This window comes from Taudactylus pleione, unplaced genomic scaffold, assembly GCF_031769625.1.
Source record: "Taudactylus pleione unplaced genomic scaffold, aTauple2 ptg000481l, whole genome shotgun sequence".
NCBI classification, from domain to species: Eukaryota; Metazoa; Chordata; class Amphibia; order Anura; family Myobatrachidae; genus Taudactylus; species Taudactylus pleione.
In genome coordinates, this window is record NW_028284883.1 from 3,042,899 (window position 1) to 3,063,193 (window position 20,295).

The 20,295-nt window shown below is 45.8% G+C and overlaps 1 protein-coding gene across 1 annotated transcript in view; it reads right to left on the reverse strand.

The window, feature by feature from the left end:
- LOC148502857 (cytochrome P450 2G1-like) overlaps positions 1-20,295 on the reverse strand; it is an 88,182-nt gene that overhangs the window by 46,241 nt on the left and 21,646 nt on the right. The window contains exon 6 of the mRNA XM_088449272.1: positions 3,517-3,658. Coding sequence (XP_088305398.1) covers positions 3,517-3,658 — 142 coding nt within the window. The remainder of the gene's footprint in view (positions 1-3,516; positions 3,659-20,295) is intronic.

The window sequence follows — 20,295 nt, forward strand, 5'->3', positions numbered from 1 at the left end:
TGTGGACACATTTGTAAGATCTTGTCAGTGTGGTATGCAGAGTCATATACAAAATAATATTCATTGCAGTCATCACATCTCTGTTGCAGTAAAAAACAAGGGAACAAAGATCTTCCCAGGTAGCCAATATCATAGAAAGACTAGCTGCAAGAAAAACTATTTGTTACATGTTTTTGTTTCATCTGTCAAACACATGTGTTTGGCAGGTAATCAGTTTGGCTGAGAGTATAAAATTATGTGTAAAAGGTGTCAAATATCTGGAAACTAGGAGATTTTCTAAAATTAAAGTAGTTTGATCTAAAATGTAATAATGAAAAATGAAATCCTAGTGTAGTTTGGCATACATTTTATTTATTATTTTCTCAATCTGATATAGTTGACAATTAAATTTGAAAATGAAGTCCAAACAGGTGACATTTAAGAATGTTTTAATTTTTATCTATTAACTGAAGAATTCTAAAGCTTTCTGCAATGGAGAGTCTGGATATGCATATGTCCAATATGTTCCAGTATGGAATTGGCTTATGTATAGAATAAATCTAATGTAGAAGAACTTTTTTTTAACATGGAGTAGTTCTCCTTTTGGGTTAATTGTTTTCCAGGAGATGTGCAATCTATGGATTTACAGTAGTTCATGGTTATTATTTGATCGTCTTTAACAGTGAGGGTTACATCTAAAAAGTTCATGGAGGTCCTACAGAAAGTTTGGGCGAAGGTGAGTTTGTAAGTGATCGTGTTTAGGTAGTTGATACATTAAAGTGCAGTGTCAAGGAACCTATCCCAAATTATAAATAAGTCATACATTTTACATCTACAGAGCAGTAAGTTTGCAGAATAACCCCCCTCCACATGGTGGATTTCAAAATCCTCATAAAGAGTTTGGTATAGATGGGTGCAAAAATGGTGCCCATGGCCATACTCATTGCTTGAAGATAAAAGGAATCTTGAAATAAAAAACAATTATGTTTTAAATAAAATAGATAGAGTAATTAATACATTCACAATGTAAAACTTGGAATTCTCCATATCTGTTAAGATGGAATTTCAATTCCCATGTCACAGTATATATTGGTAAAGAACACAGAAAAATCTAGGGCGAGTAATGCATATGTGTCTTGCTAGTTGTTTCTCTGTGTTTTATTAGAAACTGTGTTGTGTTCCTAATGTAAGATTTGAAGGAAGTTATTCATGGTTAAAACAATTGGGTAACATAAAAGGAGAGATTTGAAGATAGAGAGTTTATGACTAAAATTATGTGACTCCTGAGGGTCCAGTGAACGATGCAATGCAAAAGGTAGCTTTGAGGACTTTGTGAATTTTGACAATGTGGTAATGAAAAATATTGATCCTTTACTTACAGAACTGTAGAATCTTAAGGTTTTATCTCTGTCATATCATAATTCATGTGGGTTCATGTATTTACAGTATGTGTGTATTCACAATCTGAACAAGCGCATTGTTTTAAATTACCTTTCATTTATACAATTGTTAAGACCTTTTACAAATGTGGTCAAACCACAATATTTCTACACTAACTGTAAATAAAGGAACAATTTTAAAACTCCAACTCAGTACTTTCCATTAACCCATACACGACTAGGTTTGCGCCACATTCTGTAGGATACCATTCACCCACTGTTAGACCATTATGTGCATTTATATCAAATTTGAGGTTTCTAAATTATCTCCAGTGTCTATTGTATCACTGTATATTTTAAAAATAATTATGATATAGGGTAATACCTATAGCAAGTACATAAAAAATACAGTACAGAGAGCATCTGTTGTTTAAATTAAATTTTTGATGTATTTATTAATGTACTTAATAAATACAATATAGACTTTCAGCAATAATATATTTTATAATAATATAGAACTACTAAAGTAAAGTGCTCCATACTTCTGTCCACAGCAACATTCCCCACTTTTGCTTATTATGAAATATTTTCTCAACACAATTGTGCATTGTAATTATACAACTATGTGAAATTTTTACTTTTCTGTGTTGGTCTGTACTTAAGCAACTTTTAGTTCTCCTTGTATGTTGCTAAAGAACCCTTGTGATGCCTTATAAACAAAAAAAATAATAAAGCAATGTTGTATGTAGTTCAACACTCAAAAACTCACTATCATATTTTCCCTTTATCAATCTTAGTGATGGCCTCCTGAGGCCATGTTTTCTGGTGGGAGTGTGGACACCGGTATCATAAGTGTCAAGTACTGTATATTATGAAATTCAAAGTTCAGCTCCTGCATGAAGCCTCTGAATTACCCTAGAATAATCTTTATGTTGATGTTTAATCCAATAATTGGCTTCAAAAGCTTCAATGTGAGCAGAAATATAAGAATATTCATAGACATTGTTACAAGGACAGTATCTCTAACGAGGTACAAATGATAGCTCATAATTGATTGGGGCATTTAAGAAACCGGTCATTCTTGGAGCAATATCGGACTCTGTGAATTCAGTCTTTGAAGTCAATTTAAAGTTCTGCAAAATGGTAGTAAGAAAAATAAAAATTTCAATTCGAGCCAGGCCCTCCCCAAGGCAGAACCTTTTTCCTGTAAAAAAATAAGTATGTTTCAATTTAAATACTGTATCTAAAAAATTAATTAATTTATATAATATATTTGTGATGATTTGGTGCTCTCAACTAAAATTGCAGAAGTAAATTGGGGTTTAATCATCTTATATATAAATCAACAATATATTTTTATGGGTATGTGACCCTCTTAACAATTCCTTGACTTAAAACTCATTGGTTCAATTGTGTAAACTTAAAAGCTATATGGAAATTATCATAAAAATACAACAATTGGCTAACGATTTGCAATGCAAAGTTTGTTTGTCTCCAAGTGTTAGCCTCATCAATTTCCTGACAATCACATCTGGCACTAATGAGTAGCAGCTCCTCTGCCGGTGGTGCTGGGATCCAATGCTCAGTCTCAGCACTGGCCGCCAATCTATACTTTTTTTTATTTTCTATTTCTATTTATTTAATGCAAGTAGTAAATACATTTTTAAAAATATATATTTTTATAAGAATTGTTTGGATATTTTAAAGCACCAGTAAATCTAGTTGCAGAACTTACTTTTAATAGTAGTGGTTGTTTCATTTTTGTGTGCATAATCCTTTTGTCTCTTTCAGAACTCTCCTGTCAATCTTATTACGGAGTGATCATTGTTTCACCATAAAATATCTTAGCGACAATGAAAAATTTATTTTCTATGTTGGATATGGAGACAACCATTTTGTGGGTTAGGCCACTTTTCATCTTATCAAATCTACAGGAAACAGTCACATCTCTGAGGCATAAAGCTTTAATGTATATTTTTATAATTAGTAATACTATTTTTTGTTTATTTTAAGAATTATCCCAGCTATGTATTAGCCAAAAGAACCATGATACATTTTAGTGGTTAGGGAATCTATTTTCTCAGAGGATGGTCTGGTTGGTGTGTTTCTTTTGTTACACTGTTAAAACAGAGATTATGACTGTTATGTAGAGAATTACCTGCAGAGAAAGCCATGAAGGCGTCATTCTTTTTGAACTCATTGTTGCCATCCAAGAAGTGGTTGGGGTTGAATTTGTATGGTTTAGAGAAATATTTGGGGTCACGTTGAACAGTGCAGAGCAGAGGGTAGATATCAGTACCCTGAAGGAAGATGATATTAATTACTATAACCTAGAAACATTTATCCATATATGGGCTTCATAAATACAATTTTAAAATAAAATTCAGTTAGGGGGCTGTTTCAGAGTGAATACTATGGCAGATTGCATAGTGTACATTGTGTGTGTTCACACTGCACATGCCAAAAACATTGTGCAGACTCATGTGTACCTATGCAGATTTGTGACACTGTCACTTATGCCCATCTTACCTGACCTGGATAGTTGAAATGCTTTTTGATGGGGGCATTTTAATGAAAGCCAAGTACACAGAAGGTATGTTTGTGCAAGTGCAAACCCAAGCAGTCTGGGGAGAAGATGCAGACTGTACATATAGGGGAATGCATATTATCTGTGAGTGATCAAGGGCATGTATAAGAAGCAAGTGTAGATAATGTTTACAGTTGCTAATGTAGAGATGTGTTCCGCGGTCAGTGCTGGGACTGAGCAACAGATTCCAGCACCAGCAGAGGAGACACTGCATATTTAAAATTCCATGCTGGCTGTGAGTTAGTCATGGCTTATTCTGTAGCTGGCCAGCCAGTCAGAGCTTGTTGCCTCATAACTTCACCCTCCATGGATTTGATATCCCAAACATTTTTCCTCCCCACAGAGTCCATGCTGCTTGATTTGGTGAAGCTAGGAAGAGAGATATATGGCAACCATAGTTGTTTCAAGGAAATTTTGCTCACACTCTAGCTGGCAGGTCTCAGTGTGGAGCTGCATATAATTTAAACAGAACTCCTCGGCTATTTAACATCCTATAAAAATTTCTGTAGAAAAGGTGGGTGTTGTCAGATTCAGGGAGAATAAAATATGGGTTTAAACTAGGGGTGTGCACCGGCCACTTTTCACACTTTTCATGTTTTGGTTTTGGATCTGGATCTTTCTTCGTGTTTTGGATCTGGATTGGTTTTGCCAAAACCACCCTTCCGTGTTTTGGGTTCTGGGTTTTGTGTTTTGGATCTGTATTTTTTTGAAAAAAGGCATAAAAACAGCTAAAATCACAGAATTTGTAGGTTTTTCTGCTCCTATGCTATTATTAACCTCAATAACCTTAATTTCCACTCATTTCCAGTCTATTCTGAACATCTCACACCTCACAATAGTGTTTTTATGTCCAAAAGGTTGCACCGAGGTAGCTGGATGACTATGCTAAGCGACACAAGTGGGCGGCACAAACACGTGACCCATCTAGGCGTGATACTGGAGTGGCAAACAGGATGGCAGTTTGAAAAACTAGGCCCCAAACTGTACATAATGCAAAGAAAAAAAAGAGGTGCAAAATGGAATTGTCCTTGGGCCCTCCCACCCACCCTTATGTTGTATAAACAGGACATGCACACTTTAACAAACCAATCATTTCAGCGCCAGGGTCTGCCACACAACTGTGGCTGAAATGATTGGTTCGTTTGGGCCCCCACAAAACAAGCTGGCAATTAATCTGTCCCTGCACAAACTGGCTCTACGGAGGCAAGATGTCATCCTCATCCTCCTCATCCACCGATTCCTCACCCTCTTCAGTGTGTACATCCTCATCCTCACAAAGTATTAACTCATCCCCACTTGAATCCACCACCACAGGTCCCTCTGTACGTTCTGGAGGCTGGTCTCCCTGGAAGAGCTGATAATTCATTTTGATGAACATCATCTTCTCCACATTCTGTGGAAGCAACCTCCTACGCCTTTCGCAGACAAGGTTCCTGGCTGCACTAAACACTCTTTCGGAGTACACACTGGAGGGGGGGCAACTCAGGTAAAATAGAGCCAGTTTGTACAGGGGCCTGCAAATTGCCTCTTTTTCCTGCCAGTACAGGTATGGACTGTCTGACATGCCTACTTGGATGCTGTCACCGATGTAATCCTCCACCATTCTGTCAATGGTGACAGTATCATATGCAGTGACAGTAGACATGTCAGAAATTGTTGCCAGGTCCTTCAGTCCGGACCAGATGTCCAAACTTGGTCCTGCCTGCCCTGCATCACCGCCAGCGGGTTGCTTAGGATACCTAAGTTTTTTTCTGGCAGCCCCAGTTGCGGGAGAAAATGAAGAAGGAGCTGTTGACGTGTCACGTTCCGCTTCAGCTGACAGTGTGTTCACCAGCAAGTCTTTGCACCTCTGCAGGCTTGTGTCGGCCGGAAAGAGAGACACCACATAGGCTTTAAACCTAGGATCGAGCACGGTGGCCAAAATGTAGTGGTCTGATTTCAACAGATTGACCACCCTGGAATCCTAGCAAAGCGAATGAAGGGCTTCATCCACAAGTCCCACATGCCGAGCGGAATCGCTCCATCTTAGCTCCTCCTTCACTTTCTCCAGCTGCTTCTGCAAAAGCCTGATGAGGGGAATGACCTGACTCAAGCTGGCAGTGTCTGAACTGACTTCACGTGTGGCAAGTTCGAAGGGCTGGAGAACCTTGCACAACACGGAAATCATTCTCCACTGCGCTTGAGTCAGGTGCATACCCCCTCCTTTGCCTATGTCATAGGTGGATGTATAGGCTTGAATGGCCTTTTGCTGCTCCTCCATCCTCTGAAGCATATAGAGGGTTGAGTTCCACCGCGTCACAACCTCTTGCTTCAGGTGATGGCGGGACAGGTTCAAGAGTGTTTGCTGGCGCTCCAGTCTTCTGCACGCAGTTGCTGAACGGCAAAAGTGGCCTGAAATTTTTCGGGCCACCCAAAGCGTCTCCTGCACGCCCCTGTCGCTTTTCAGAAAATTCTGCACCACCAAGTTTATTGTGTGAGCAAAACATGGGACGTGCTGGAATTTGCCCAGATGTAATGCCCGCACAATATTGGTGGCGTTGTCAGATATCACAAATCCCCAGGAGAGTCTAAGTGGGGTAAGCCACTGGGCGATGATTTCCCTCAGTTTCTCTAAAAGGTTGTCGGCGGTGTGCCTCTTACTGAAACTGGTGATACACAGCGTAGCCTGCCTTGGAACGAGCTGGCGTTTCTGAGATGCTGCGACTGGTGACGCTGCTGTTGTTGCTGCGTAAGGTGATACATCTACCCAGTGGGCTGTCACAGTCATATAGTCCTTAGTCTGCCCTGTTCCACTTGTCCACATGTCCGTGGTTAAGTGGACATTGGGTACAACGGCATTTTTCAGGACACTGAGGACACTTTTTCTGACGTTTCTGTACAGTCTCGGTATCGCCTGCCTAGTGAAGTGGAATCTAGACGGGATTTGAAACCGGGGACAAACCACCTCCAGCAATTGTCTAAATCCCACTGCACTAATGGCGGATACCGGACGCACGTCTAACACCAACATAGCAGTCAAGGCCTCAGTTATACGTTTTGCTTCAGGGTGACTGCTGTCGTACTTCATCCTCCTCGCTAAGGACTGTTGGAGGGTCAATTGTTTAGTAAAAGTAGTGGTGTTCCTACTTCCTCTCTGGGATGATGAACGACTCCCAGCAGCAGCAACAGCAGCAGCGGCAGCAGGAGGCGTAGCAATGCAGGATCCTCCGGAGGAATCCCGGATAGGAGAGTCAGTCATGCCAGTGACATGGCCTGCAGGACTACTTCCGATCCTGACTAAGGAGGAAATTGACGAGGAGGGAGTTGACGGTGTGGTTTGCAGGTGCTTGGATACAACAGGACAACGGGATTTAGGTGTCCCTGGACTGCTTACGGTCTTAGCCAAAGTTTCTGAACTTGACAGTAACTTATTATGAACGCGCTGCAGGTGACGTATAAGGGAGGATGTTCCTAGGTGGTTAACGTCCCTACCCCTACTTATTCCACCTTTACATAAGGTACATATGGCAAGACAGTTGTTGTCTGGATTTGGATAGAAATATTGCCAGACCAAAGAGGTGGAATGTTTGGTCTTCTGCCCAGGCATGACCGTGATGGGCTTTTTCATCCCACGGACAACAACTGTCTCCCCCGGAGCCAGATTTAAACAAACCACATCACCATCAGAATCCTCCTCGCCAACTTCCTCCTCAGCGCCAGCTACACCAGTATCCTCATCCTGTTGTACTTCAACAGTGACTTCTTCAATTTGCATATCAGTAAGTGGACTGTGGGTGCTCCTTTCAGCACTTGCAGGGGGCGTGCAAATGGTGAAAAGAGCCACCTCTTCCCGTCCAGTGCTGGGAAGGTCAGGCATCGCAACCACCATGTCACAACCGTGGAATTTAGGAGCTGTGTTCCCGGACTGGGCCTTGGATCTGTATTATTTGGCGCAGACGCTCGCTGGAGGAGGCTTGGCTTAATGAAGTTTCTCCGTATGAGAGGGTGCAGCGAACTGACAGGGTTTGAGGAATGCGGCAGTAACGAGATAGCTAGGAAGCTGCGTAGAGTGGCTGGATAGCCTAGGGTAGACGTTGGTAGCTGAGAGGCTATGTGGAGCGGCTGGATAGCCGTGGGTAGACGTTGGTAGCTGAGTGGCTACGTGGAGTGCCTGGATAGCCGTGGGTAGACATTGGTAGCTGAGTGGCTACGTGGAGCAGCTGGATAGTCGTGGGTAGACGTTGGTAGCTGAGTGGCTACGTGGAGCCGCTGGATAGCCGTGGGTAGACGTTGGTAGCTGAGTGGCTACGTGGAGCGGCTGGATAGCCGTGGGTAGACGTTGTTTAGCTGAGAGGCTACGTGGAGCGGCTGGATAGCCGTGGGTAGACGTTGGTAGCTGAGAGGCTACGTGGAGCGGCTGGATAGCCGTGGGTAGACGTTGGTAGCTGAGTGGCTACGTGGAGCGGCTGGATAGCCGTGGGTAGACGTTGGTAGCTGCGAGGCTACGTGGAGCGGCTGGAGCGCAGTGGGAAGGCTACTTAGCTAAACTAAGAAACTAGTTGCACTGGCAACTTGTGTGAGCATTGGGGATCCTTTTATAGTGGACACTGGGAGCTGACAGGCTGAGAGAGAAGGAGAAGGCTCCTCATTGGTGGAAGTGGGGTCACATGGGCAATCCAAGATGGCCGCGCCCATGGACCGGAGGACAGCGCTTCCTGGAGGTAGTCAGCGGGGACCAGCGGTGAGCAGGAGCTGGCGTGGGAGCAGCACAGCAGCGGGACCCTCCAGAGGACAACAGCATTTAGCGCGGGAGCCGGAAGACAGCGCGGGTCAGCTCCCGCACAGGTAAGCGACGGGGTCTGATTCTGGGGTCTCCAAGCCGGCGTGTGACAGTACCCCCTTCTTCAAGAGTGGCCACCGGACACTTCCTTGGTTTATGAGGAAACTTCACATGGAACGCTTTGACCAGACGGGGTGCATGGACATCGGAGGCATTTATCCAGATTCGTTCCTCCGGACCATAATTCTTCCAGTCGATAAGGTATTGAAGACGGTTGTATCGACAATGGGAATCTAAGATTCTGTCAACTTCGAACTCCTCTCCCTGCTGTGTTTGAACACTAGAAGCTTTAGGCAGGACCTTCTGAAATCAGTTTAAGACTAGTGGTTTTAAAAGAGAAATATGGAAGGAACTTGGAATGCGAAGAAATGGAGGAAGCTTTAACTTGTAAGCCACAGGATTCAGGACTTTGATGATTGGGAATGGACCAATGAATCGTGGAGCAAATTTCATAGAGGGTACTCGGAGTCTTAGGTTTCGGGTAGAGAGCCAGACCATATCCCCAGGTCGGAAACTTGGAATCGCTCGTCTTTGGCGGTCAGCAATTCTCTTGTACCGGGCTGACGTTTTAGTCAGAGAGGAACGAACCTTTTCCCAGATGTTGGAGAATCGTTGAAGGGACATTTTGGCCGCAGTCACATCTAATGTGGGAAGAAGAGGGAAATCTGGCACTCGAGGATGTTGACCAAAAACTGTAAAAAATGGAGTTGAGCTGGTGGATGTGTGATAATGATTATTGTGGGCAAATTCGGCCCAAGGAAGAAGTTCAATCCAGTCATCTTGGGAGGAGGAGACAAAAGTGCGCAGGAACTGTTCCAGGTCTTGATTGACCCTTTCGGTCTGACCGTTGGTCTGGGGATGATAAGCGGTAGAAAATTTGAGTTTTACCTGAAGGGCTGAGCAGAGTGACCTCCAGAACTTCGCTACGAACTGTACTCCCCTGTCGGAGATGATCTCTTGAGGAAGGCCGTGGAGCTTGAAGATCTCTTTTATAAAGCTCTGGGCGAGTAGAGGTGCAGACGGAAGCCCAGTAAGTGGTACGAAATGAGCCATTTTAGAAAAACGATCCACGATAACCCAAATTGTGTTGTGGCCCCGAGATGGAGGAAGATCAGAGATGAAATCCATAGATAGGTGAGTCCATGGCTTAGATGGAATTGCAAGAGGTTGGAGTTGACCGTGTGGAACCCGCCGAGGTATCTTGTGTTGGGCACATTTGATGCATGAAGACACATAAGACCTGATGTCCTTTTTCATCGAAGACCACCAATAGGACCGCTGGATAAATTCTAGGGTTTTATCCATACCCAGGTGACCAGAGAACCGGGAAGCATGAGCCCAATGCAGTAACCTCTTGCGGAGTTCCGGAGCGACGAAAGTCTTCCCAACCGGGGGTATAGAAGATAGTTGAGTAGAGGCGAAGGAAGCGGAATTCAAGATTGGTTGGGGCTGCTCCATGGGTAGATCAGGGTTGCTCGTCATGGAACGGGAGAGTGCGTCGGCTTTGAGGTTTTGTGAACCGGGGCGATAGGAGACTTTGAAATTAAATCTGGAGAAAAACATTGCCCACCGGGCTTGACGAGGGTTCAAGCAATTTGCAGATTTAAGATAAAGGAGGTTCTTGTGGTCAGTAAAAATGGTAATGGGGTAATGAGCTCCTTCTAGAAGATATCGCCATTCTTCGAGGGCTAGTTTCATGGCGAGTAACTCTTGATCTCCAATGGTGTAGTTCCTCTCTGCAGGCAAAAACTTCCGGGAAAAGAAACCACAGGGATGAAGTTTTTCATCTTTAAATCACTGGGAGAGCACTGCACCGACACCTTCAGAGGATGCGTCCACCTCCAGGATAAAGGGCCGGGTGGAGTCTGTTTGCTTTAAGATGGGAGCGGAGATGAAGGCTTGCTTAAGAAGTTGAAATGCAGAGGTAGCTTCGACGGGCCATATAGTTGGATCTGCTCCCTTGCGGGTGAGGGCTGTAATCGGAGCTACCAGAGTCGAGAAACCTTTTACAAACTTGCGATAGTAATTGGCAAATCCTAGGAATCTTTGTATGGATTTTAAGGAAGAAGGAAGAGACAAATCAAGAATGGCTTGTAGTTTTGACGAATCCATTTGAAGGCCTGTTCCGGAGATAATGTATCCTAGGAATGGTACACTTGAGACCTCAAACAGACACTTCTCTAATTTGCAAAACAGTTGACTGGACCGTAACCTCAGAAGGACTTGTTTGACCTGGTCTCGATGAGTTTGGAGGTCTTGAGAAAAAATCAAAATGTCGTCTAAGTAAACGACCACACACTTGTACAAGAGGTCCCGGAAGATTTCATTGACGAAAAACTGGAAGACGGCCGGAGCATTACAGAGGCCGAAGGGCATAACAAGATACTCGTAGTGCCCATCCCTGGTGTTGAAGGCCGTTTTCCATTCATCGCCTGGACGGATACGAATTAAATTATAGGCTCCTCTTAGGTCGAGTTTGGAAAAAACTGTGGCTCCCTTGACTCTATCAAATAACTCTGTGATGAGAGGAAGAGGGTAGCGATTCTTAATAGTTATTTCATTAAGACCCCGGTAGTCAATACACGGGCGCAAGCCACCATCTTTTTTTTTTACGAAGAAAAAGCCAGCCCCTGCTGGAGACGTGGAAGGTCGAATGAAGCCTTTATTTAAGTTTTCCGTAATGTACTCCGACATGGCCTGAGTCTCAGGGAGAGATAGAGGATAGGTTCGGCCCCTAGGAGGATTCTTCCCGGGAATCAGATCTATGGGACAGTCCCAATCATGATGGGGAGGTAACAGGTCTGCGCTCTGTTTGCAAAAGACGTCCTGAAACCCATCGTAGGCTTTGGGCAGGTCTGCAGAATCCTGTACAACGGAAGATCTGATAGGTATTACCCACTGAAGGCAACCTTTGAAGCAATTGGAACCCCAGGAGATTATTTGCATGGTGGTCCAATTGATTTGAGGTGAATGTCTCTGTAGCCAGGGTAATCCGAGGACTAAAGAATGAGAGGCTTTGGGAATCACTAGGAAGGAAAGTTGTTCGGAATGGAGCACCCCAATGGTAAGTTTAAGTGGTGTTGTACGATGGGTGATGGTTCCACTAGAAATGCGACTACCATCGATGGCGGTTAAAGTGATGACTCAAGGCAACGCTTCCATGGGGATTTGATGATTCTGGACAAATTCAGTAGTGACAAAGTTCTCTGCCGCTCCGGAATCCAGGAGAGCTAGTACAGCTTTGGAACCTCGAGGACACTTTAAATGAGCCTGGATGGTGGAATCAGACTTCCTTTGTGATTCAATGGCAACTCCTAACTTAACCTCTCTTTCATAAGTTAAGAGGAGGCGTTTCCCGGACGAATGGGACAAGTTTTAACTAAATGTTGCGGAGATCCGCAGTACATACAGAGGTTCTGCCTCCGCCTTTTCTGACGCTCCTCAGCCGATAAATGAGAGCGGTTGACCTGCATGGGTTCTTCGCCCAGAGGAGGAGAGGGTAAGCGGGAAACTGGATGTGGCCTTCCACGATCAAATCTGCCTCTTTCCAAGGCACGCTCCCTGTGACGGAGATCCACCTTGTTGCAGAGGGAGATTAACCCATCCAAACTGGTTGGAAGGTCACGGGAAGCTAGGTCGTCTTTGAGCCTTTCAGAAAGGCCACTCCAGAAGGCAGCGATGAGGGCATCCTCGTTCCAATTGACTTCTGAAGCCAGAGTCTGGAACTGAACTACGTATTGGCCAACGGTCCTGCTGCCCTGACGGAGGCGTAGAATATCAGCTGATGCGGAGGTGGTTCTTCCGGGTTCATCAAAGATTTAGCGAAATGTAGCAACAAATTCGGGGTAGTTGGAGAGCAGGGGGTCCGACTTCTCCCAAAGGGGCGAGACCCAATCGAGTGCTTGGCCAGAGAGTAGAGAGATGATATATGCCACCCTGGTTCTGGCCGTCGGAAAGTTGGCGGATTGTAGCTCGAATTGGATTTCGCATTGATTTAAAAAACCCCTGCATAATTTGGGGTTGCCATCGAACTTGCTCGGAGGGGAGAGCTGAAGACGAGCAGGAGGTAGAACCGGAGGAGCAGGTGACACCACAGGAGGAGAGGCAGCTTGGGAGCCAGCGGGAGCGGGATGAGCCAGTATGGACTGGATGTTGTCCAGGCGTGACGACATATCTTGGATAAATTGGATCAGCTGAGCCTGAGAGGTCTCCTGTCTTTCCAGACGGGATAGTACATCCTGCGAGGCTTCTATCCCAGATCCTTGACCACTTGCCGAGTCCATGTGGCCAGTGCAAACTGTCACAACTGTGGAATTTAGGAGCTGTGTTCCCGGACTGGGCCTTGGATCTGTATTATTTGGCACAGACGCTCGCTGGAGGAGGCTTGGCTTAATGAAGTTTCTCCGCATGAGAGGGTGCAGCGAACTGACAGGGTTTGAGGAATGCGGCAGTAACGAGATAGCTAGGAAGCTGCGTGGAGCGGCTGGATAGCCTAGGGTAGACGTTGGTAGCTGAGTGGCTATGTGGAGTGGCTGGATAGCAGTGGGTAGACGTAGGTAGCTGAGTGACTACGTAGAGCGGCTGGATAGCCGTGGGTAGACATTGGTAGCTGAGTGGCTACGTGGAGCGGCTGGATAGCCGTGGGTAGACATTGGTAGCTGAGTGGCTACGTGGAGCGGCTGGATAGTCGTGGGTAGACGTTGGTAGCTGAGTGGCTACGTGGAGCGGCTGGATAGCCGTGGGTAGACGTTGGTAGCTGAGAGGCTACGTGGAGCGGCTGGATAGCCATGGGTAGACGTTGGTAGCTGAGTGGCTACGTGGAGCGGCTGGATAGCCGTGGGTAGACGTTGGTAGCTGAGTGGCTACGTGGAGCGGCTGGATAGCCGTGGGTAGACGTTGGTAGCTGACAGGCTACGTGGAGCGGCTGGATAGCCGTGGGTAGACGTTGGTAGCTGAGTGGCTACGTGGAGCGGCTGGATAGCCGTGGGTAGACGTTGGTAGCTGAGAGGCTACATGGAGCAGCTGGAAAGCCGTGGGTAGATGTTGGTAGCTGAGTGGCTACGTGGAGCGGCTGGATAGCCGTGGGTAGACGTTGGTAGCTGAGTGGCTACGTGGAGCGGCTGGATAGCCGTGGGTAGACGTTGGTAGCTGAGAGGCTACGTGGAGCGGCTGGATAGCCGTGGGTAGACATTGGTAGCTGAGTGGCTACGTGGAGTGGCTGGATAGCCGTGGGTAGACGTTGGTAGCTGAGAGGCTACATGGAGCAGCTGGAGCGCAGTGGGAAGGCTACTTAGCTAAACTAAGAAACTAGTTGCACTGGCAACTTGTGTGAGCATTGGGGATCCTTTTATAGTGGACACTGGGAGCTGACAGGCTGAGAGAGAAGGAGAAGGCTCCTCATTGGTGGAAGTGGGGTCACATGGGCAATCCAAGATGGCCGCGCCCATGGACCGGAGGACAGCGCTTCCTGGAGGTAGTCAGCAGGGACCAGGGGTGAGCAGGAGCCGGCGTGGGAGCAGCACAGCAGCGGGACCCTCCAGAGGACAACAGCATACAGTGCGGGAGCCGGAAGACAGCGCGGGTCAGCGCCCGCACAGGTAAGCGACGGGGTCTGATTCTGGGGTCTCCAAGCTGGCGTGTGACACACCACCACACTTGGACTCTCCTTGGGGATTTGTGATATCTTCTTAGAAAGCACAGTTCTTCGCTGTGCTTTTGCCAGCTTAACACTTTTGATTTTTTTAGTGGGAGGAGGGCTTCCATTGTCATGTGAAGCTGAACCACTAGTCATGAACATACTAGGGATCGACCTTAGCCGTTCCTTGCCACTCCGTGTCGTAAATGGCATATTGGCAAGTTTACGTTTCTCTTTAGATGATTTAAATGTTTTTTTCAAGGTCATTTTCCTGAACTTTGTCATTTGGGATTGTATGTGCCCTCTATTATGACATTGGGCATCGGCCTTGGCAGACGACGTTGATGGCATGTTATCGTCTATGTCATGACTAGTGGCAGCAGCTTCAGCACTAGGAGGAAGTGGTTCTTGATCTTTCTCTATTTTATTTTTATCGGAGAAAGTTTGGTCCTCCATTTATGTTATATCGATTTGATATATACGTGCGGCTAAACACAGAAAATATTTTTTTATTTTTGCTGGAGAGTAGTGCACTTTGTGGGTTACACCAGCCTTTAAGAAATGAGCCAGCCGGCTCTTTACTTATGGGACACAGGCGCATGCTTGGCGCTGCTCCTTTGTTGATGCACGTGCGGCTACTGCACACACAATTCACAAACACACAAAATAATTTTTTTTTTGGTTTGGACTGGAGTGTACTTTGGGGGTTACAGCACCCTTTAATGGTCAAGCCAGCCGGCCCTTTACTTATGACACAGGCGCACGCTTGGCACTACTTTGTTGATGCACGTGCGGCTACTGCGCACACAATTCACAAACAGAAAATATATATTTTTTTGGTTTGGACTGGAGAGTACTTTGGGGGTTACAGCACCATTTAACGGTCAAGCCAGCCGGCCCTTTACTTATGACACAGGCGCACGCTTGGCACTACTTTGTTGATGCACGTGCGGCTACTGCGCACACAATTCACAAACACACAAAAAATATTATTTTTTTGGTTTGAACTGGAGTGTACTTTGGGGGTTACAGCACCCTTTAACGGTCAAGCCAGCAGGCCCTTTACTTATGACACAGGCGCACGCTTGGCACTACTTTGTTGATGCACGTGCGGCTACTGCACGCACAATTCACAAACACACAAAATAATTTTTTTTTTGGATTGGACTGGAGTGTACTCTGGGGGTTACAGCACCCTTTAATGGTCAAGCCAGCCGGCCCTTTACTTATGACACAGGCGCACGCTTGGCACTACTTTGTTGATGCACGTGCGGCTACTGCGCACACAATTCACAGACACAGAAAATATATATTTTTTTGGTTTGGACTGGAGTGTACTTTGGGGGTTACAGCACCCCTTAACGTTTAAGCCAGCCGGCCCTTTACTTATGACACAGGCGCACGCTTGGCACTACTTTGTTGATGCACGTGCGGCTACTGCACACACAATTCACAAACACAGAAAATATTTTTTTTTTTGGTTTGGACAGGAGTGTACTTTGGGGGTTACAGCACCCTTTAACGGTCAAGCCAGCCGGCCCTTTACTTATGACACAGGCGCACGCTTGGCACTACTTTGTTGATGCACGTGCGGCTACTGCGCACACAATTCACAGACACAGAAAATATATATTTTTTTGGTTTGGACTGGAGTGTACTTTGGGGTTTACAGCACCCCTTAACGGTCAAGCCAGCCGGCCCTTTACTTATGACACAGGCGCACGCTTGGCACTACTTTGTTGATGCACGTGTGGCTACTGCGCACACAATTCACAAACACACAAAAAATATAATTTTTTTGGTTTGAACTGGAGTGTACTTTGGGGGTTACAGCACCCTTTAACGGCCAAGCCAGCCGGCCCTTTACTTATGACACAGGCGCACGCTTGGCACTACTTTGTTGATGCACGTGTGGCTACTGCGCACACAATTCACAAACACAGAAAATAATTTTTTTTTTGGTTTGGACTGGAGTGTACTTTGGGGGTTACAGCACCCTTTAACGGTCAAGCCAGCCGGCCCTTTACTTATGACACAGGCGCACGCTTGGCACTACTTTGTTGATGCACGTGCGGCTACTGCGCACACAATTCACAAACACAGAAAATAATAATTTTTTTTGGTTTGGACTGAAGTGTACTTTGGGGGTTACAGCACCCTTTAACGGTCAAGCCAGCCGGCCCTTTACTTATGACACAGGCGCACGCTTGGCACTACTTTGTTGATGCACGTGCGGCTACTGCGCACACAATTCACAAACACAGAAAATATATATTTTTTTGGTTTGGACTGGAGAGTCCTTTGGGGGTTACAGCACCATTTAATGGTCAAGCCAGACGGCCCTTTACTTATGACAAAGGCGCACGCTTGGCACTACTTTGTTGATGCACGTGCGGCTACTGCGCACACAATTCACAAACACAGAAAATATATATTTTTTTGGTTTGAACTGGAGTGTACTTTGGGGGTTACAGCACCCTTTAACGGTCAAGCCAGCCGGCCCTTTACTTATGACACAGGCGCACGCTTGGCACTACTTTGTTGATGCACGTGCGGCTACTGCGCACACAATTCACAAGCACAGAAAATATATATTTTTTTGGTTTGGAGTGGAGTGTACTTTGGGGGTTACAGCACCCTTTAACGGTCATGCCAGCCGGCCCTTTACTTATGACACAGGTGCACGCTTGGCACTACTTTGTTGATGCACGTGCGGCTACTGCGCACACAATTCACAAACACAGAAAATAATTTTTTTTTTGGTTTGGACTGGAGTGTACTTTGGGGGTTACAGCACCCTTTAACGGTCAAGCCAGTGGGCCCTTTAGTTATGACACATTCGCACGCTTGGCACTACTTTGTTGAAGCACGTGTGGCTACTGCGCACACAATTCACAAACACACAAAAAATATAATTTTTTTGGTTTGAACTGGAGTGTACTTTGGGGGTTACAGCACCCTTTAACGGTCAAGCCAGCCGGCCCTTTACTTATGACACAGGCCCACGCTTGGCACTACTTTGTTGATGCACGTGCGGCTACTGCGCACACAATTCACAAACACACAAAAAATATTATTTTTTTCGGTTTGAACTGGAGTGTACTTTGGGGGTTACAGCACCCTTTAACGGTCAAGCCAGCCGGCCCTTTACTTATGACACAGGCGCACGCTTGGCACTACTTTGTTGATGCACGTGCGGCTACTGCGTTCACAATTCACAAACACAGAAAATAATTTTTTTTTTGGTTTGGACTGGAGTGTACTTTGGGGGTTACAGCACCCTTTAATGGTCAAGCAAGCCGGCCCTTTACTTATGACACAGGCGCACGCTTGGCACTACTTTGTTGATGCACGTGCGGCTACTGCGCACACAATTCACAAACACACAAAAAATATTATTTTTTTGGTTTGAACTGGAGTGTACTTTGGGGGTTACAGCACCCATTAATGGTCAAGCCAGCCGGCCCTTTACTTATGACACAGGCGCACACTTGGTACTACTTCGTTGATGCACGTGCGGCTACTGCGCACACAATTCACAAACACAGAAAATAATAATTTTTTTTGGTTTGGACTGAAGTGTACTTTGGGGGTTACAGCACCCTTTAATGGTCAAGCCAGCCGGCCCTTTACTTATGACACAGGCGCACGCTTGGCACTACTTTGTTGATGCACGTGCGGCTACTGCGCACACAATTCACAAACACACAAAAAATATTATTTTTTTGGTTTGAACTGGAGTGTCCTTTGGGGGTTACAGCACCCTTTAATGGTCAAGCCAGCCGGCCCTTTACTTATGACACAGGCGCACGCTTGGCACTACATTGTTGATGCACGTGCAGCTACTGCGCACACAATTCACAAACACACAAAAAATATTATTTTTTTGGTTTGAACTGGAGTGTACTTTGGGTGTTACAGCACCCTTTAACGGTCAAGCCAGCCGGCCCTTTACTTATGACACAGGCGCACGCTTGGCACTACTTTGTTGATGCATGTGCGGCTACTGCACGCACAATTCACAAACACACAAAATAATTTTTTTTTTGGTTTGGACTGGAGTGTACTTTGGGGGTTACAGCACCCTTTACCGGTCAAGCCTGCCGGCCCTTTACTTATGACACAGGCGCACGCTTGGCACTACTTTGTTGATGCACGTGCGGCTACTGCGCACACAATTCACAAACACACAAAAAATATTATTTTTTTGGTTTGAACTGGAGTGTACTTTGGGGGTTACAGCACCCTTTAATGGACAAGCCAGCCGGCCCTTTACTTATGACACAGGCGCACGCTTGGCACTACTTCGTTGATGCACATGCGGCTACTGCGCACACAATTCACAAACACAGAAAATAATAATTTTTTTGGTTCGGACTGAAGTGTACTTTGGGGGTTACAGCACCCTTTAACGGTCAAGCCAGCCGGCCCTTTACTTATGACACAGGCGCACGCTTGGCACTACTTTGTTGATGCACGTGCGACTACTGCGCACACAATTCACAAACACACAAAAAATATTATTTTTTTGGTTTGAACTGGAGTGTACTTTGGGGGTTACAGCACCCTTTAACGGTCAACCCAGCCGGCCCTTTACTTATGACACAGGCGCACACTTGGCACTACTTTGTTGATGCACATGCGGCTACGGCATAAACACAATTCACAAACACAGAAAAAATATAATTTTTTTGGTTTGAACTGGAGTGTACTTTGGGGGTTACAGCACCCTTTAACGGTCAAGCCAGCAGGCCCTTTACTTATGACACAGGTGCACGCTTGGCACTACTTTGTTGATGCACGTGCGGCTACTGCACGCACAATTCACAAAAACACAAAATAATTTTTTTTTTGGATTGGACTGGAGTGTACTTTTGGGGTTACAGCACCCTTTAATGGTCAAGCCAGCCGGCCCTTTACTTATGACACAGACGCACGCTTGGCACTACTTTGTTGATGCACGTGCGGCTACTGCGCACACAATTCACAGACACAGAAAATATATATTTTTTTGGTGTGGACTGGAGTGTACTTTGGGGGTTACAGCACCCCTTAATGTTTAAGCCAGCCGGCCCTTTACTTATGACAAAGGCACACGCTTGGCACTACTTTGTTGATGCACGTGCGGCTACTGCACACACAATTCACAAACACAGAAAATATATTTTTTTTTGGTTTGGACTGGAGTGTACTTTGGGGGTTACAGCACCCTTTAAAGGTCAAGCCAGCCGGCCCTTTACTTATGACACAGGCGCACGCTTGGCACTACTTTGTTGATGCACGTGCGGCTACTGCGCACACAATTCACAAACACAGAAAATATATATTTTTTGGTTTGGACTGGAGTGTACTTTGGGGGTTACAGCACCCTTTAACGGTAAAGCCAGCCGGCCCTTTACTTATGACACAGGCGCACTCTTGGCACTACTTTGTTGATGCACGTGCGGCTACTGCACACACAATTCACAAACACAGAAAATATATATTTTTTTGGTTTGGACTGGAGTGTACTTTGGGGGTTACAGCACCCTTTAACGGTCAAGCCAGCCGGCCCTTTACTTATGACACAGGCGCACGCTTGGCACTACTTTGTTGATGCACGTGCGGCTACTGCGCACACAATTCACAAACACAGAAAATATATATTTTTTTGGTTTGGACTGGAGTGTACATTGGGGGTTACAGCACCCTTTAACGGTCAAGCCAGCCGGCCCTTTACTTATGACACAGGCGCACTCTTGGCACTACTTTGTTGATGCACGTGCGGCTACTGCGCACACAATTCACAAACACAGAAAATAATTATTTTTTTGGTTTGGACTGCAGTGTACTTTGGGGGTTACAGCACCCTTTAACGGTAAAGCCAGCCGGCCCTTTACTTATGACACAGGCGCAC